General features: G+C 35.5%; 1 protein-coding gene across 5 annotated transcripts in view; it reads left to right on the forward strand.

Annotated features, from left to right (window-relative positions):
- Positions 1 to 18,413, forward strand: part of ADGRB3 (adhesion G protein-coupled receptor B3) — a 449,865-nt gene that overhangs the window by 399,415 nt on the left and 32,037 nt on the right. For 4 of the 5 annotated variants that reach the window (XM_042894113.1, XM_042894107.1, XM_042894121.1 and 1 more), the window contains 6 exons: positions 3,485 to 3,635; positions 4,187 to 4,256; positions 9,042 to 9,108; positions 11,307 to 11,392; positions 14,727 to 14,825; positions 15,181 to 15,352. In XM_042894113.1, the coding sequence (XP_042750047.1) occupies positions 3,485 to 3,635; positions 4,187 to 4,256; positions 9,042 to 9,108; positions 11,307 to 11,392; positions 14,727 to 14,825; positions 15,181 to 15,352 (645 nt within the window). The remainder of the gene's footprint in view (positions 1 to 3,484; positions 3,636 to 4,186; positions 4,257 to 9,041; positions 9,109 to 11,306; positions 11,393 to 14,726; positions 14,826 to 15,180; positions 15,353 to 18,413) is intronic. The other variant, XM_042894129.1, reaches the window with a different exon arrangement.

The following is an 18,413-nucleotide window of genomic DNA, read 5'->3' on the forward strand; positions in this document are numbered from 1 at the left end:
ATCAGAATGCAGAGACAGGCAACTAGTTTGTTGTAGAAAAAAGGACTGGTTTCAGGGTAAGACGAAAAATCAGGTAAACCTCTTTGTCTTTGTGTGGAAGATTTGCTCTTTTATTTAAAAAAAAATAAAAATAAAAAATCAGAGGTTCCAGAAATTGTGATAAATGCTGATTTTCAGGATATACTCATGATCTGTTTCTGTAGGTCCTGGAAATAGATAACTGTTCTCTGTATTACTTATAATTATTACATTACAAATATTAAACTCTAGAAAAAGTAGATTGGAATTACCATTGTTTTTCACATTTTTCAACTGAGTGTCTCCCTTACAAGAATGAAAGAAGGAAATAATTTGAAGCCTGATGTGAGCCTTGCTTTTAATATTACATTGTTTATGAAGAAGAGATTATTTCTCTTACTTATATATTCAAGCTAGCTAAACACTCGAGGCTCAATTAAAGCTCATGAAATTGTGCTTTCTGAGGACAGAAAAGCTCCTTTCTCCTACTTAGAATTAAATCTGAGGAGCTGAGAACAGCAGCTATGGGAGGAAGAAGAGGTTAGTGTAACAGCCAACTTCATTTCAGAAGCTGAAGAAAGTGAGAATAAATTATGCTGTTAAAATTAATTTTGTTTCAAGTTGAAAGGCTCTCAGCACAGGTAATTAAATTGTTGAGTTTTAATATACTAGAATTAAAAGCAAATAAGAAATTGGGGAGGATGTGAACAAATATCTTTTGGTTGACATGCTGTGGCTTTGTAAATTATGGGCTGCAGGTGCAGATGGGTGGGGGGGCAGGTGATGATCCTTTGCCAAAACAGAAAAGGAGAGGGAGGAGCCTGGAAGTAGTCCAAGGCCTGGTGAGAAAGAGAAAAATAAATAAGAATAAGACACTTGTAAAATTACGGCTCTCTTGCTAGAGATAATACCCAATTTAGTGATGGCCTTTGGTGAAAATGAATCATTTTTTCTGTTTGTGATTTCACATCCCAGATACATTATTTTCCCAGACATAGCATGTTGTGGTTTCTTTTTTTATTTATCAAAGAATAAGAATACGGCATTACTTAAAAGCCAGGATTCCAGGGGAGTACTGACGAAAAGTGCTGAGCCCATGGCTATACCTGGTTGTGTACCAGCTGCCAGGGCTGGTTCCCTTGCTGAAGATGGAGGGATGCTGAATTCATTTCAAGCAGTGCCTTCACATGATTCTGTCAGCATATCCAGCAGTGGTAGTTAGGTGATGTTCTGAGGCTCTTTTGCATCTTTCTGATAGTATGCGATACAAATATGCTGTTACATGACTTACCATCAGTGTTCATTAGAAGCCCATCTGCCATTCAGAATTTAGTTAAAATCAGCAGTCGTATATTCCAGCTAGAACACAGATTGTTTTCAATAAAACTTGCTTCTGTCTTCTCATTTTGTGATCAACATGATCATTAACATTTCCATCACGCTTCTTTCTTCCACAAAGCCATGTCCACATTTATATCAGATTATCATCATCTGTCTTTCTTTCAATACAGTGGATAAAGAATGAGCTAAAACTTGCAATCTATACTCAGTCATCCATAAGTGATAACATTGATTTCACCAAAACAGTTCAGGATTTGTTCATATTTGCTTATTTATAAGACAAATAGCATGTTTGCATTTTTTGAAGTGTTTTAACTCTGCAACTTCTTCCTAAAAGATTCTACACTGTTCCTGAAAAGTCCTTTCTTGTCAAATTGTAGTTCCAACAGCACATGCCATTTTTAACAAAAACACTGATGGAAAGGCAAATTGGGGTTGCATCATAGAAAGTCAAAAAAAATGAGCCAATGGGTAAATGAAAGAACATTTCTGTATTTTCCATAATGCTTACTGTGCATTTTGCTGCATAGCTTTCATCTTAAATAAGTATTTATTGTATACAGGAAGTGCTGTTACCAGTTAGGCTTTAACAGGATAGATTTTATGAATTCAAATACACTGGGGACACCTGAATGTGAAAAATAAACCAAATCTAAGGTTAAATGACTGATGCATTTTCAGGATCTGCTCTTTGTTGTTGTTGTTGTTGTTGTTGTCGTTGTTGTTTTCCTCCAGTCTACATTTCACTTTTTAAGCATAAATAATAATTATCTTGCATACAGTAATTTAGAAACACTGCCTACTCCCCTGCCCCAAATTAGATAGGTTATTTGACCCAGCATTATGAGGCAAGGTGTTTGTCATATCTGTAAAATGGTAGCAGGAAATGAAATGATTGAGTCTTTAAGTGCATAATGTTTTGAAACTTTTGAGGTTGGTATAAGGTGAAACTATGTATTTGATGCAAGAAGGTAAGAATCTGAGAAAATTTACAGTAGAAATTTCAAAGCAACACAATCTGAAACTAATAAAGAATATAAAATGAACTAAAATGCAAGCCTGGTGTTAAATATGTATTATCTTTTCCAAACTTTCATATCTACCATCCTTGATTCAATATTTTTTATGAACTGGGATTTTAGTCAAAACTTGTCCAGTCCTTTCTTATATTCATTTAAGACAGCATCATGTTGCATAAAGAAATAATCATCACATCCACTCTTCTGAATTGTGATATTTCATTGTTAATATTGGGTGTGAAATTGTTCAATTGATGTGATTTTGACACTTTCAATTGTGATGAGGACTTTATTCTTAATATTTCTGGTTTGGGTTTGATGCAGTGGTACAATGCACACTTACTTTGTAGCCTGCAACTGGCATTTCAAGCAACACAGTGAAGGATAGATCATAATTTATTTCAAGAAAGAGGCAAGCTCGTTTATATAAGTGACAACATCAAGTTTAATTAAGGGCTACAGTGACAAAGGAGAGCTGACTGCATGCACTCAAAATACTTTTCAGATGACAAATGTCTGACACCCATAAAAAACAATATTCAAAGTAATTGGTAAGGTTATGATACTTAAACCAGACTCAAAAGATTTCAGGCAGTATATTCTAGTAGGTTAACATTCTATCAGATTTGTGTGTAAGAACAGATAAATTAAGCTTAATCTAGAGCCAAAAATTCAGATTTAGAGTTTATATCTTTCTGTGTGGAAGTAAAGCAAATGCAACTGGCAATTAGGAGCCTTTGTATACCCATGTTTACTTTATTTGGCTCTATGAGATTTTAGAACCAGTGTATTTGTTTTTTCACCACTACAGCATTTTGGAAATTCCTGGTCAAACTAAAAATGTAGAGAAAAATCTGTTTGTATGATTTATTTTATGTTCTTCCTTCCTGTTCTGCACATTCAGTGCTGTAGAAAATAGTCCAAAGTCTTCTGCCTAATCCAAACCAACGTTCTCTTTCTTTCTCTCTTTGTGGCAATTGCACCATAAAGGGAGAGCTGATGTTAAGGATAAAGGTCAAGATGATAGAATATGACAGCTCTGTGACATGAAAAGAGAAATGAGTGTCCCTAAGTATTCAGCATGAGCTTCTCTTTGATCCCTGCAGGGCATCTGCACCACAACCACCGCATTTTTGCACTTCTTCTTCTTAGCTTCATTCTGTTGGGTCTTGACAGAAGCGTGGCAGTCATACATGGCTGTTACTGGAAAAATTAGGACACGGCTCATAAGGAAACGTTTCCTGTGCCTTGGATGGGGTAAGTCTATAAAATTAATTTACTTAGAGTCATTGGAATGAAACCCTTAATGCAGTGACAATGTCAGGGGTATTATCATTTTCCTCAGTGAACTTGAAAGGTAGTAGATGGTGCATTAATAAATGGAGAACTAGGCTAGGAGTCTTTCCACTTTAGCTTCAGTATAATCATTTACCTCAAGACATGCTGGTATTTATTTTGGCATTCTGTAATACATATGTTTTAACATCACTTTAGAAACTTTCAGCCAGGTTGTATAATATTAAGTAATAAAAATAAAATAACAAAAATAATTCACTGAATTTCATGAAGATTGTTATTAATTCACTTTAAGATGTATCAACGGTACCAGTAATTTAGGTACATTGAAGTAATACAGAAAACATCACTGACAGTGCTTGAGAAAAACAAATCTGTGCTTTATCAGATGACTCATTCCGTATAAAATTGATCATTTTACATTAGCTTGCCCTGTCATTTTTTGTCCCAGCAGAACAGCAGTATTTTGATCACCCTCTAATGATTTTTACCATTTGTGATTTTTTTTTCAGGTTTACCAGCCTTAGTTGTTGCAATATCAATAGGCTTTACCAAGACAAAAGGATATGGAACAGCTCACTAGTAAGTCAGTCTGAAATGTTAAATTACACTTTGAATTAACAGGGCTTTCATACTCATCAGGAACTATATAGCAGGGTTTGGAGGCCCTCCCCTACAGGTGTCCATTCACACTTGGAAATGCCCTAAGAGTCACTGAGTGATCCACAGAAGCACAAAAAGAAGCCACATGCCAGTCTTGCACTAAAATCAGCAGAATGCCAGGGATCCCAGTTTTCTGGGAGCATTTGAAGCAGCAAGCCACTTAGAAACCCTAAGGATTGGGTCTATTAGATGTCTAACATTTATAGAAATTTACAAAAGAGAGCCTTAAATGTTCTGGTTAAACTTTGCCAAACTCTAAACACATCTAAAATTGTACTGGCAAGAATTTCTTTGGCACACAGGTTTCTGCCCACCAACAATGTAATCTGCTTCCTAGGCTTTCATGCCCTTGAGCTGCATGGAGCCAAAGCCCTGCAGAAGCCTCCAAATATCTCTCATCCATTCCTCTCTTCTGGAGTGCCTGATCCAATCCTTTTCTTGAACCCTTCTGTTGTATGTGAGAGACTGCAAGAAGATCTGTGCATTCCATTTCCACATTATTAATACAGGTTTTATTTAAACACCTGCCTGGTTACAGTGCATATTTAGCACCATGGAAAAGTCACACCTCAGCTTGTCTGCTCTTCCCATCTTCTGCTAAAAGAGCTTGGCTTGAGTCTTGCTCCTTCCCACAGAATCTTCTTACCACTGAGACATTACGTATCAGGATACCTTTCCTTCAGTCTTCCCATTTGCAGCTTTCCTCATGTTGCCTAAGAAATTAAGTATGTGTCTGGACAGCAGGAGAGGAAATATGGCTTTGCAGCCTGCATTCATCAGAGATGTGGATGAGTTAGGTCAAGTTCTTGCTCTGGTGAATATTTAATTACTCTCCTTAGCATCATCACTGAGTGAGATCAGGGTTCCCCTGTCTGTGTCCCACCTTTGTGGTACATAGCAGAGGGGGCTTCAAGCCCTTTCTTCAGGTGGGTAAGGCTCCAAATCTTCTCCTGATTACCTGCTCTAGCCACTGAGCTCTTTAGTTATGAATTGTGACACTCTGTGTCTTGCATTTTGTTAATGAGGAATGGCTTACCTAACTGATTTCTTAACTACAGGACAGCAGTTACAGCTGGGAATCATTAATAATAAAAACATCCTAGGTACCTGTTGGGAATTATATTGAGAATGTACTATTCTGGCATTTTTATAGCTAATAAGTTCTCATCGTGCTGGTTTTTTGTTTTTTTTTTTAATGTGGTCCCTTGACCAATACTGAAGTACCTGTTTGGCTGTGAGAATTATGAATTTTGACATTTCAATGAATAGACCCCATTGGGAATGTAGGTCTGCCTCTTGTGGGATTAATCCCATTGCATTTACTCTACTGAAATTATTCAAGCTTAACCATTTGCTTCAGTTAGTGTTGCTTCGTGCTTCCTTCCTGGGATGTATACATTTTTAACAGAAGATATACTGAAATATTCAGACAAAGCAACAAATCATTCATTTAGAGTGACCTGGAAAGTGAAATAGAGTAGGTCTCTGTACACATACTGGCTTCTCTTCTTCTATCCAAAATGAGCTGACACAGTGCCATAGAACAAAAGCACAAGAGGAGGTGTACAGGGAACAAGTAGAATCATAATGCAACTCTTGTTTCACTTGCAAAAACATTTTCTTACCACTTGACAGCACAGCAGTAAAAAGAAAAGAATGTAAGGAGTGGAATCCTATCAGCATATGGGACAGCATATCACCACTTTAGAAGGCAATAAAGAATTATGTCCTGTAACTGTTAGGCTATGTGAAAGCAGAGCACCTATGCTATTTTCAAAAGCACTTTTGAACTGCTTGTGGATTTTTGGCCCATTTGGCTACATTCAGGTAAACATATGCGACTATCAGAAGTGCATCCAGTTGCAAAGTTTTCCTAATTTTTAAGATGCTATTTTTGGAAAACAAAAACAAAAACAAAACAAAACCAAAAACCAAAACAAAACAAAACAAAATTTCCAAATAGAGAAAAATTAAGTGAAAATAAAGTGGTTGATTCTAGTCCCCCACATGGAAAGTTTGACTAGAAGGGAGGCCCAAAGTTCTTTGAAACACATCCCAGATTCATAGTATGGTGTGGCCGAAGAGATTGGCTTGAATTGCTCATACTTGACCAAACTCCATGATAATAGTATCTGATTTCTGTCTTTTTCATTCAGCCATAATTATTGGACAGTTGCATTACTGTACGTTCAAAGCCACATGTGAAAACTTTATTTCACACAGACTGTTGTAATGATGCAAATACAGAAACTGAAGGAATACCGCAAAAATAATTTGAAAAAGAAAAAAACACAGTAACAAGCTTTTAGCTGTTTGAAAATATTAGTGTAAAACTTGGGTATTTTTTCCAACTATTTCTGTGGATTTCATAAATATTTCCACTACCTCTCCTCAACTGATGAGAGCTATGAAAGTACAACTACTGTAAGTCACAGGTAGTAAACCTGTGAGACCCGCTGATGTATACATAGAGTGAGATAGATATATTAATCAGCGCTCCAGGTAACTTTCAGGAATTTGTTATATCAGCAAAATTTAAAATTCTTCTATAGTGATATGATCCTAAGAGAAGGATCCATTCTCCCAGAGAGCATCAAACACTACAAAATGTACAAAATGTGCAGGACACAGGAGCAAGTCTATAGATGCTTCATCACTCAGCAGAATTTTATGACCATGCAACAGGGCCCCATAAAACCACTAGTAGATGCTCTTATACTAATCAATTTATATGGCCTTCAGCATGTGAAGAGCAGGGAGAAAGAAGACAGAATTGGAGAACACAATAAAAACAACTATGAAGCTTTGGGGAAACAAAAATAAAGCTATTAGATCAAAGAAAAAGAGAAGAATGAAAAATGCTAAAAGAGTCGGCAGCAATTGCCTTGTAGTATAAGAAAGAACATGAAAGTCTGTCTTCAAAATTCTTCTGTGGAAAAAGTTGGGGAAAGTGCATTTCAGAGACTTTGATTGGCAGATATTGAAAACTTTGTAAAAAGTCACGTTAGATTGTTGAAAATCCTAATTGCTGAAAATTCAGACTGTAAAAGAAAAGAATACAACCTCTTCTAGCCTTCTTTTCTAAATGGAAATCACTCTTCTGAACAGTCTTTTTCACTGAGGGTATAAGGAAGAATTCTCTCCTTGTCTTGAAGACTTGTGTGACTAAAACATTTTCTTCTGTATTAAAAGAAACCACTGACATTTTATTCAGCACAGGTAATTGAAATTATAAGTCAAAATAAGTCAACAGTTTTCATGGATTGATGTTTCTATTTACTAATAATTCTGAACATTTAAATTATAGGTTTTAGTTATTTACAGCAGTCCTTTTCACTAATATTGGTAAGGAAACACAGTGAACATCCATTCTCAGCAGGTCGTGTTCTCAGTCTTTCATAACAAATAACGTAAGGTTTTTGAAAAGAAAAGAAATTAAAATTGCATTACATTTTGAAAGCATTTTTCTTAGACTTTACAAAAATTACAAAAATGTTAATTGTTTTCTTTTTTGGGGGGTGGGGGAATATAGACTAGCTTGGTGTTTATTACCTTTTCGACAGTGAATGAGATATAAATTATTTATATCAGTTTATTTTTCCAGTATTTAGCACCTCGATGCAGTTGGATTCATGAGGCAGATTTCACATCTTCACTGCAACAGGGAACAGTTTTATTCTTTGCAGTTGAAATTCCAGCCGTAACAGACTATTACGATGATTTGCATTTACTTTACGTTGTTTTCAAAAGCACAAAAGGAGCACTGGAAATTAAATAAAATATGTATGGTTCTGATGTGAATGTTTCTGAATGTGAGATCCAAGTTAATTGTTTGAATGCATATATTTGAATTTTCTTATATGTAGGTGTGATCACACATTCAAATAAACATGCAATTCTTTGAATATGTAATCACTGAGAAAATAGCACAGCTGCATTTACTTCAGTGTATGAAGCTCCTGATCTTTTGCAGATATGTAAAGCTTTACATCATGGTATATCAAATATTTAGAATTTGAATCTGTAAGCGCTCTGTGTTTGGAAATCTGATGGTTTTCAGTGAAAGCTCTGATGCAGTGTGATAAAGTCTGCAAGATGAATAGCTCACCAGAAAACACAGTTTTCATATGCTTTAAAATATGCATTTAAATTGTTTGCAAAATATTCCAGAGAATATTGAGCAGTTAAACCATATATAATGAATTTTCTTTAACAGGAATGTTGTCTGTATGATCTAGTCTTAATAGCAATTCCTAAATGACTTAAGTGAGAATATATAGAAACGTAGTTTTAATCAAGTTCTGTGTTATTGGTATTTGACCATTCATTGTTTTAAGTATTCATCCACCAGATGTTATATAGATAGGCAAGTCCTGTTCATTTAACTCATCACACATGGTTAGAGAATATTTGGCAAGGTTTAACAAATTTATTTTACATAATGTTCATAATAGATTTCAAAATATGTAAAATTTGCATTTAAACTTTTGAAACATTAGCAACTGGTAATGGAAATCACTTTTCAACTGTCTACACCATCATACCAACTAAGTAATTTAATTATCTTCTCTGTGTCTCTATCTCTATGTATTGATTGAGCATAAAACAGAGCAAGCATATGCTGTAGCAATTATTAATGCTTTCTTGTCAGTCTGTTATACTTATTTTTAATTTGTGTTAGTTCTTCTCTAATGTTTTTTCTAGCTGTTGGCTGTCTCTTGAAGGAGGGCTACTTTACGCTTTCGTTGGACCTGCAGCTGCTGTTGTCTTGGTAAACGTTAATATCATTTCCAGTATATTCATGTGAAATGGTGGAATATACTCTTTAAATGGCTTAGCCATTCCATAGAATTCAATTTTGCTGTGAATATTGAGCTCAGCTTGACACTTCGTGTATTTTGAATGCATGATTCTCTTAATTGTATCACATTGTTATACCCGTTTTAACTTCATGTTTACACAGTAAGCTGTGAAAGAATAATGTACTGATTGGTGGCACAGTAAACTTGTTACAGGCATCACTCAGTTATTATCAGTAGCATCTACATAATTGTCACTGCCTTGTGAAGTTCAGTGACAGTCTTGATAGAGTGCTGCTTGGCAGTATAACGCTGTGCCAGCAAAAGCAGCAGGAGGAGTGGAACCAGCCAGCGAGTTCTCCATGGCTACTGCTTTTCAAGGCAAAGAAAAAATCATCATAACTGGGAAATGTTACTCATTTGCGTATTAATATTCCACATCTCTGGAAATGCATTTAGCTGTAGGATTCACTTTGTCTAATTGTAGACATCTGCAATGTAGATTTCTGCATCTATGCTGATTATTCCAGATGTATATCACTGTCAGTGGAGAAAAATATGGATTTTTAAGGCTCAAATAGTCAGAAGCTTATAGGATTTCAAGAACTGAATTGAGAGTAAGAATTGCACCCTACATGTGTCACTGGCTATCGGTTGTCTGCTCTGCAATCAGTATAAATTTTACTCAATAATTTGTTCTTCTGGGAAGGAGATTACAGATTTTGTATCTAATTCTTCTTCTCCTTGCACCAATTTTATACTAGGATGGTTCAATCAACACCAGTTACGTCTGATTTTCACTTTCGAAAGAGAATCAGTCTTAGTAATCATCAAAGATAAGGCCATTTAGCCACAAAGATTGTCCTGAAATGGATGTTTACTACTTCCGTAGTTTGTCTCATCGTTGTCTGGAGTCCAGCCAGGATCCTTTTGTACAACTCAGAGTCCCACACCATGATTGAGGAGCCAAGGATGTTTACAAAAAGCTGGGCATAATTTTCTCATGGAACTGTATGTTCTCTTTGTAATTGGCAAGCTTTGTTCAGAGATGTTTGAAGTTCACAGTCACAGTTTGCCCTGCCATTAGCTCATGGCTGTGCAAGGAGCTGTTCTAATGCAGCCTCTTAAGCCTAAGTGTGGGAAGCAAAAGAATTGTATAGCATCAGCTGGAAAATGTAAATGCCAAAAATAAAGTGACAATAAGAAAAACTGAAAAAAAGTTGTTAGGACAGACTGGCAACAATTAGGGATTTTGGCAGAGGTCTTGGAAAATCTGTTTGAGAGGAAAAAAAGCATCACATTTCTATAATCAGACAAACAAAGATCATTTTTTTAAAACATTGAATACTTGATACTACCTTCTCATGGCGCTATGCAAGATGGATTCATTGAATTCTGATCAATATTACAAATGGATAATAACAGTCATTAAGTTGCCCATTAAATGTCATTAGTATGTTCACCAAGTGCCAAAGTCTGACTGCCAAAGCATTTGGAAATTTTTTTAGGTTAAATCCTCAAGTAATGTATGAGGGCACAATACTGTGTATTTTAATGGGGATAAAGAGATTTACCTAAGGCATTCATATACCCCACACATTCCATTCCTCCTCCCCCCCCCAAAAAAAGGATCAGACTACAAGGCTCATGACTGGCATTTTAGTGAAGGACAGAGACAGTGATGTGCAAGAGTATATGGAAAACCACAGGCTGGTTCTACATAATTGAGGACATCCACGTGGACATTAAGAGCTTTAAAAGAAAGATGGCTACTGTCATTTGTGCGCACTGACCAGGTCTGCCCTGGTCTATTCAAATGCAATGCTGTGTGGTTTTCCTGGAATAGAAAATATAATTGCAATTATGTTTGGGAAGTATTAAAGCTATATTACTTGAGTTTCTGGCCAGCAGATGTGTATAAATTTAAGATTCAAAAAATAAGCCTCTTGCAGCAGGCCTATGTATGACCCTCCTGAGAATGTGCACTTCTGGAGTATTTGGGGATGGTCACATCATTCCTGATGACATACTCAGAAGTGTAACAAGGGGCACATTGCAGTCTTGAAAGAGCCATTTACTCATGTAACAGGATAATTTTTTTCTTTCAGAAAATGATCCACTGTTTTCTTGGTTTTTGTTTTTGTTTTTGTTTTTGTTTTCTGTTTGACAGGTCAACATGGTGATTGGCATTTTGGTATTTAATAAACTTGTTTCCAGAGATGGGATCCTAGATAAAAAGCTCAAACACAGAGCGGGGTAAGAAACAGTCGTGGGGTTATTTTAATAAAAGTGGGGTTGTTCGTTAAAGCATATTCAAATTGTAGCAATGACTTCCAATACAGATATTCCCCAAAAATGCATTTGATTGTTCTTTGAACATTTATATCGTTGTAGTAGCGTGTCTAACAGGTTCCATTCATCTCCAAAGCTGTAGTTGCATTATTTTGAAGGAATGCAACTAAATAAGCTAAACATAATAAAACACAGGTACAGCAGTATTAAGAATGAAGATTAAACAAATCTGAGCGGATTTCACAAGACTGTCATACACTGAAACTTGTTGCAGTTCGGAAAATAGTTTCATGAATAATGTTTACTGAAGGAACTGATTATTTTTCTGTCTGGCTGCCAACTTTAATTACTGTGGTGGGAAATGTTACTCATTTGTGTAAACTGTTATAAAATAGACATTACAGCAACACAGTTCTTACTGAGGTCAGTGCTATTCTGCCAGTCTTGAATCTGTGAAGAATGAGCATTCTGACATCTACGACAATACCTACTATAAATTAATGCATCAGAATTTGAAAAATGGAAAAAAAAAAAATAAAAAGAATAAGTAAATGCAAATTCTGGGTTAATTCCTTTATTTGCATTTACATTCAAATTATCTCAGTTATGATGAGAAAAAATTTGGTGGTATCAAAAAACAGTGAATGACAATGAAGCTTTCATTCTATGCTGTTTTATTACAAAGTATTAACTTCTTACCCCTACTTTTGTCTACACTGCTGCATCGATATCCCTAACTTTGTAATAACTTTAATGAGAACTAAAGCATTATAACAGTAGCACTAACTTATTATTCAGCAAATCACATTCATATCTGATCTAATTCCAATGATTTCAAGAGCTGGATCAGCTGTAAGTTTTGCATTGTACATTTTCTAAAGATGTCTAAGCTTAAATTTAACTGAATTCTTTTTTTCAGCTGCTCAACTGTAGGCTATATAAATCCATTTGTCTATGGTCTACTTCATGATGAAACAAGTAACTTGTTTTCTAATAGTGAAAAACTTAGTGAATAGCTATTTTATTTTAAAGTAAATAGATAAAGAACTAGAAATTGTTGTCAGAAGCAAGCTTTTCTGAGTAAGTATGAAGATGCTCTAATCAAGAAACAATCAGGGATCTCCTAGAAAGAATCCATCAGAGAGCAACAAAGATGATGAGGGGCCAGGAACAATTTTTGTAAGAGGAAAAGCTGATACACCTGGGGCTGTTCAGCCTAGAGAAGACTGACAGAAATAATTAAGACTTGTTTTTAATAATAATAACAATAATAATAATAATTTAATAATAATTCAATTAAGAAATATCTAAAGTGTGGGAGGCAATTGCATGAGGTCAGACTCTTTTCAGTAGTGTGTAGTGATAGGACTAGGAGAAACAACATTCCAGTTTCTACTGGAACACTAGATTTTCCACACAAATACGTGGGAGAAATTTTTGGTGAAGTTGACAGAGCACTGGAACAGGCTGTCCAGGGAATATGTGGAGATATTCAAGACCAGTCTGGATGCCAACCTTTGTGACTTCCTGTGGAGAATCTGCTTTAGCAGAGGGGTTGCACTCGATTCAATCTGTAGTGGTCCCTTCCAATAACTGCAATTCTATTATTCTGTGAGATGGTGGTTTGGTAACACCATTGCTTGCTACTAGCTGGCAGGTGAAGTATTGAGTCATTCTTTGGGACACAAGCTTCTGCAGCACATAACTTCTGGTAGAAAGGGCTTTGCTACTCATTTTTTTCAAATATCTTTTGTTCAGGAGGGCAACTTTTTTCTTTACGGCACATATTGGACTCAACACTTTTCAAACGTTCAGCTGTGGAAATCATTTATGTAGGATTTGAAGCAGTGAATCAAGTACAATATACTGACTCATTTTCTCATTTTAATAAGCACAGGGTGAATAAACAAGTGATAGAAGAATACAATATGTTGTCTTGATGGATCTCAATCATTCCTCTGTCATAGAATATGTGTAAAACCAGACAGAAAGATTGTGTTAATATATATATCAAGCTCTATTATTATTTACAAGGTCCAGAACAGATCTATAAAAAAATCTATCATTTCTAGAGAGGTGGTAGTCTAATAACAGTGAAGTATTATGTAACAAAAACAGAGAGTACTTTCCAAAACTTAGCTTAAACTTACCCATGGCATATTTCTAGCTTGTTCATCAACACAGATTTTTAATTGGTGCAAATTTATGTAGAGACAGAGTTCTTTTCAATCTCCACAACCAACTTTCACGTGGTCATGGCTCTGCATTTTTATAGATAATTTTTATAGGAAATCTTCATTTGGTTTATCAAAATTGAAGCTAATGAAGATCAGTGTTTGAAGTCATGTGAATCTTGAGTTTGGCTATAAAAAGGCATTCATTCAGTTGAAATAATTTGGAAAGAACCTGAAGTCTTATTTTTTTTTCATCATGATCACATTTTCCAGCTCAGAATATCTTTCCTGTCATGTCTTAGCTATGGTTATTCCTGGTTCTGACAGCAGACAAAGAAGGAATAGCAAAAGTATTTATTTAGTCAACTCAGGAAGTTGTGTATGTTCTGTATTTAGAAAAAATATTAAATTCCATGGTTTTGCCCTTTAATTCTTCTGACAGGTGCTGAGATACAATTATCTGTACAAAACACTTTGAGCTTAATGCTTGTGTACTGTGTTTTATTAACATACAAAACAGCTCACCCTTTTTTCAGTACCAACCAATATTTATTTCATCAGATCCATACATTTCAAGCCCTGTATTCAGACCATCATTCATCATGAATAAAGTAACTCCAGATGTTAGCGGGCCATTCAAATCTAACTAAACAGTATGCCCATGTTGGTTTGATGCTTGAATACGTATTGTGGATTTCTTTCCCTGTTAATGATCTGTAATGGTGTGTACTTCATACTCATTTGTGTCTTATACTCTTTCTCAAGTAACAACAGTTGTAACAGGTCTGAATAGAGGGATTTCACTTTGTATGTCAATCCTAGCACGTGCTTATGTTTACTTCATTGTACTGAGCAGATTTGATCACAAGATATTTGGGGCCTTTTTTAGATTAAATGAAAGAAATAGAGTCTGCATGAAGTGAAGCCCCATGGCATTAATATTTAAAGCTAATAATAATGTAAAGTGCAGCATAGAGTTCTGCAACAACATAGAGCATTCATCCTGAATAAGTCTACTTATTTTTCTGCATGACGTCATATTTAAAAGCTAAATTTCAGTAGCAACGTTTTTTGGTGACAATTCAATATTTTGTTCTTTTTGTGGGTGTTCTGTTTGTTTGCAGTCAGATGAGTGAGCCTCATAGCGGTTTGACGCTCAAATGTGCCAAGTGTGGAGTAGTTTCAACAACAGCTTTGTCAGCCACCACCGCCAGTAATGCCATGTTAGTCCCGATCATTTACATCTTATTGTTACAAATTTTATACAGTGCATGTGAGACAATAGTTTGATGATGACAACTGTGTTTGCTAACACTGTATAGAGTGCTGTATAGAGTGATGAGCACATTTAAATACTTTTTAACAACAAAAAAAAATTGGAACTGTGTTTATTAACTGAATACAGGATGTTCTTTAGAACATAAAGTACCAACACTGTTACATACTTGTCTGTGATTTTCAAGTTTACTAGATATAGTGCCATCCTTAAATAAGTTTTATTTTAAAAGTGAATATTTATTTTTTCAATTTTCTATTTTAATCATTTTACAGTGCTGCTTTTCTCTTTTTTCTCAATAGGGCATCCCTTTGGAGCTCCTGTGTGGTGTTACCACTTCTGGCCTTGACTTGGATGTCTGCAGTTCTGGCTATGACAGACAAAAGATCAATATTATTTCAGATACTTTTTGCAGTATTTGATTCATTACAAGGCTTTGTTATTGTCATGGTCCATTGCATTCTCCGAAGGGAGGTGAGGAATGGCTTCCCAGTTTTCTAATGGACTGTGTTCCTGTTAATCTCTGAACTGTTCTTTAAAGTTATGTTAAGCTTCCTCAGCAGAAATAAATTTCATAGAAAGATTAAAGCGTTTTCTGATGAGATGAAGAGGAACAAGTGAAAGAGAGAGTGGGAAGGATCAGTTAATTCCAAATACAGACTGTCAGCTTCAGTACAAATCTGTACCCGCTCGATTAAAAATGGCTTTCAGTCAATCCCAAATTCAGTTTATTTCCAAGTGTTAAGATTTTCCAATATCATGAATATAGGGAAATGCTAACAGAAATGTCTTTTTCTTGAAGAACAAAAGCTATAGATTTTTACAATCTCTGACACAAATTCAAATGCAAAATTATTTCTGCACCTAATGTCCCTGAAAGAGGAGTTATGGAGATGACAGGTTGGTATAGAGAGCTATCCTTTCATCTTCTACATGTTCTGGTGATAATGTTTTCAGATGCAGTCAGAGAGAGATAACATTTAAGGAAGAGCAAGGAAAAGTTAGTATCTCTGTCCTGCCCTTTGCAGCTAAAATCTAACATCAGAGCAACTGCATAAATTCTCTTTAACCTGACTGGTGACAACTTCATTAACAATCTAACCTACTAACCAGCCCAACACTTTTACTGAAAAGAGTTTTCCAGATCTGTGGAAGTAGGAGAACCTACCAAAAATCTGTTGAATGGAGCTGCACTGGAGAGAGGTAGCCCTGTTCCACCAGCATATCTTTTTACAGAGTTCATGTCCACTCAGACACTATTTTCTACAGCATTTTTCCATTCCTATGTAGAGAACACGATGCTCTAAAAGCCCCTACTTTTGATATGATTGCCCCTTATCAGAAAAGAAGATGGAGTTTTCTTTTCAATCATGACAAGTTAGATAGAAGTGAAGATATAGAGACAACTTCTCCACATTTAAAAATAGATTAGCTGAAATCAAAATGTTGATAGTAGTGGAAGACAAAGAAGCCTACACTGTACTGGTGTTTGAACTCTGTTTTGTATAAAACATTGCATCTTCTCTAGTCCTCTAGGTTGAAAGTGTAGATTAGGCAAAATATCTGAGTAACTAATTAAATTTAAATTTTCTTATGTGAAAAGAAAATAATTAAACAGTTCTTCAAGAAGAGGAAAGAAGTAAGATTTACTACAATTGAAATTTTTTTTACAAAGATGAGTATAGTCTGCACTTTTTTGGACCACTTTGCAGCAGCAAAGACACATTTGTTAGTTTCAAGAAGTTTCTACACAGAAGGAGACATAATTTGTGTTTCATTCTGACTCTAGCAACCCTTGCTTTCTAGGCTAGTTCTAGAGACACTTTGTTGAGTCCTTGTGGAAGCCAAGATAGGACATCGTGCACAGTGTGCAATGCAGTCTTTGCACTTCACAGGGTATCTCCTGAGATGAAAGAGTAGTCTGTTACTTTCTGTTGTCTGCAAAAGATTTTTGCTCTGCCAGTGCGTGTCAGAGAATCTCTGCCAACATATTTGTCATTCTTGATGACAGCTACAAAGCTATCTCAGTTATAGCCTATAGGATTGATCTAATATTTATAGCGTACCAGCACAGGCAAAACAGTAATTCTGACTGTCAGGAAAAAAAATGTGAAGCAGAATAAATCACCATAAAATTCAAACAAAGAAGAAGACAGCTCTGTTTTATTGTGCCCTTATTATTGTTGTATTACAAAAAGACAAAGACTTTTAAAACTATATAGATAAAACCCTCTTATTTCCCTTTAGTCATACAGATATAAACATAAATGACAGAAACATTTTTTACTTTCAGTAGTATACTATACCAGTGATCTTATGTGACAAGGGCTGCACTGAGGAGCTAGGGGGTTGACTAAGACATACAACTAGAAGAGAACTGCATGATGTGCTGTGTCTACTTCTGACCTACATCAATTCAAGATCTTTTGGAAAGACATTAAATCTTTCTATACTTCATTTCTGTAACTCCTAAGATAAATGTTATACTTATTAAGCACAAGGCCTCTTATAAATCAGTTGCAAAGTAGGAAAGAAAAATGCAAATTAAGACTCAGGTATTATTGCTTTAAAACTCCTTTATAGTCCAGAGAGCCTGTTTTTTTGTTTGTTTGTTTTTCTCTTCTTGCTGTTTGAATATCTAATTGAGCATTGGAAGAGGATGAGGTATATGTCACAGAACAAAGATTGACAGGAAAGAGGAGTGTTGAAGCTTCTTCTCCATCAAAGCAAAATATTTTGTCTGACCTGCTTGAACATGGGAATGTCTAAGGCTAATTTCAATCATACTGCGTAACTCCTGTTCCTTCTGGTGATGGGAATAACCCACATATGTTTTCTCCTTTAGCTGTGCCTTACTGACTGCAGCACGTTTAGATTAAATGCATCATTGGCATCTAAAGCCTATATTTCCATATTGCAGAAAAAAAAAAAAGAAAAAAAAAAAAGAAAAAAAAATGAGTAGAAAGAGAGTAAGTTATGAAAGCTTAGGGTTACTGTTGCTAAGGAAACTACTTCCATGGTATCTGCACGTTCATCACATTTGTCTCTCCTGCTCAACCTCGCTCTAAGAAAATACTGTAATTTGATGTTAGAAGGCATGGGGGAAACAAGATTATGCCTCAAAGAAAGAAGTGAAGACAGCACAATCTTAACCAATGCTAACAACAGATTTGAATGAGACATTCAGAACAAGCCAGTATTTAGGTAGCTCAACTTTCTATTTCTGACTTGTGTGAGGCCACGTGAAAGTTGCAACATATGTCAATATGATGAATGCAGTGATATTTTATATTCTGTTGACATATTCAAATCATATGCTGCTTGCCCTTCAGAAATACTGTAAGAAAAATGCACATGTAAGAGAATCCTAGTGTCAGGATTCACTACTAGAAAGTAGGGAAACTAGAGCAGGAGATTTTTGTGAACTCTGGAGCTATCTGAACCAGGGAAGCTACATGAACACCAGTCCCAAAAACAAACAGGATCACTGCATAAGCTGACAGGTCACATAGTATGTTCTGAAGGAGTCAATTAT

Source organism: Lagopus leucura, unplaced genomic scaffold, assembly GCF_019238085.1.
Source record: "Lagopus leucura isolate 7727_CA_CO unplaced genomic scaffold, USGS_WTPT01 Super-Scaffold_73, whole genome shotgun sequence".
NCBI lineage: Eukaryota > Metazoa > Chordata > Aves > Galliformes > Phasianidae > Lagopus > Lagopus leucura.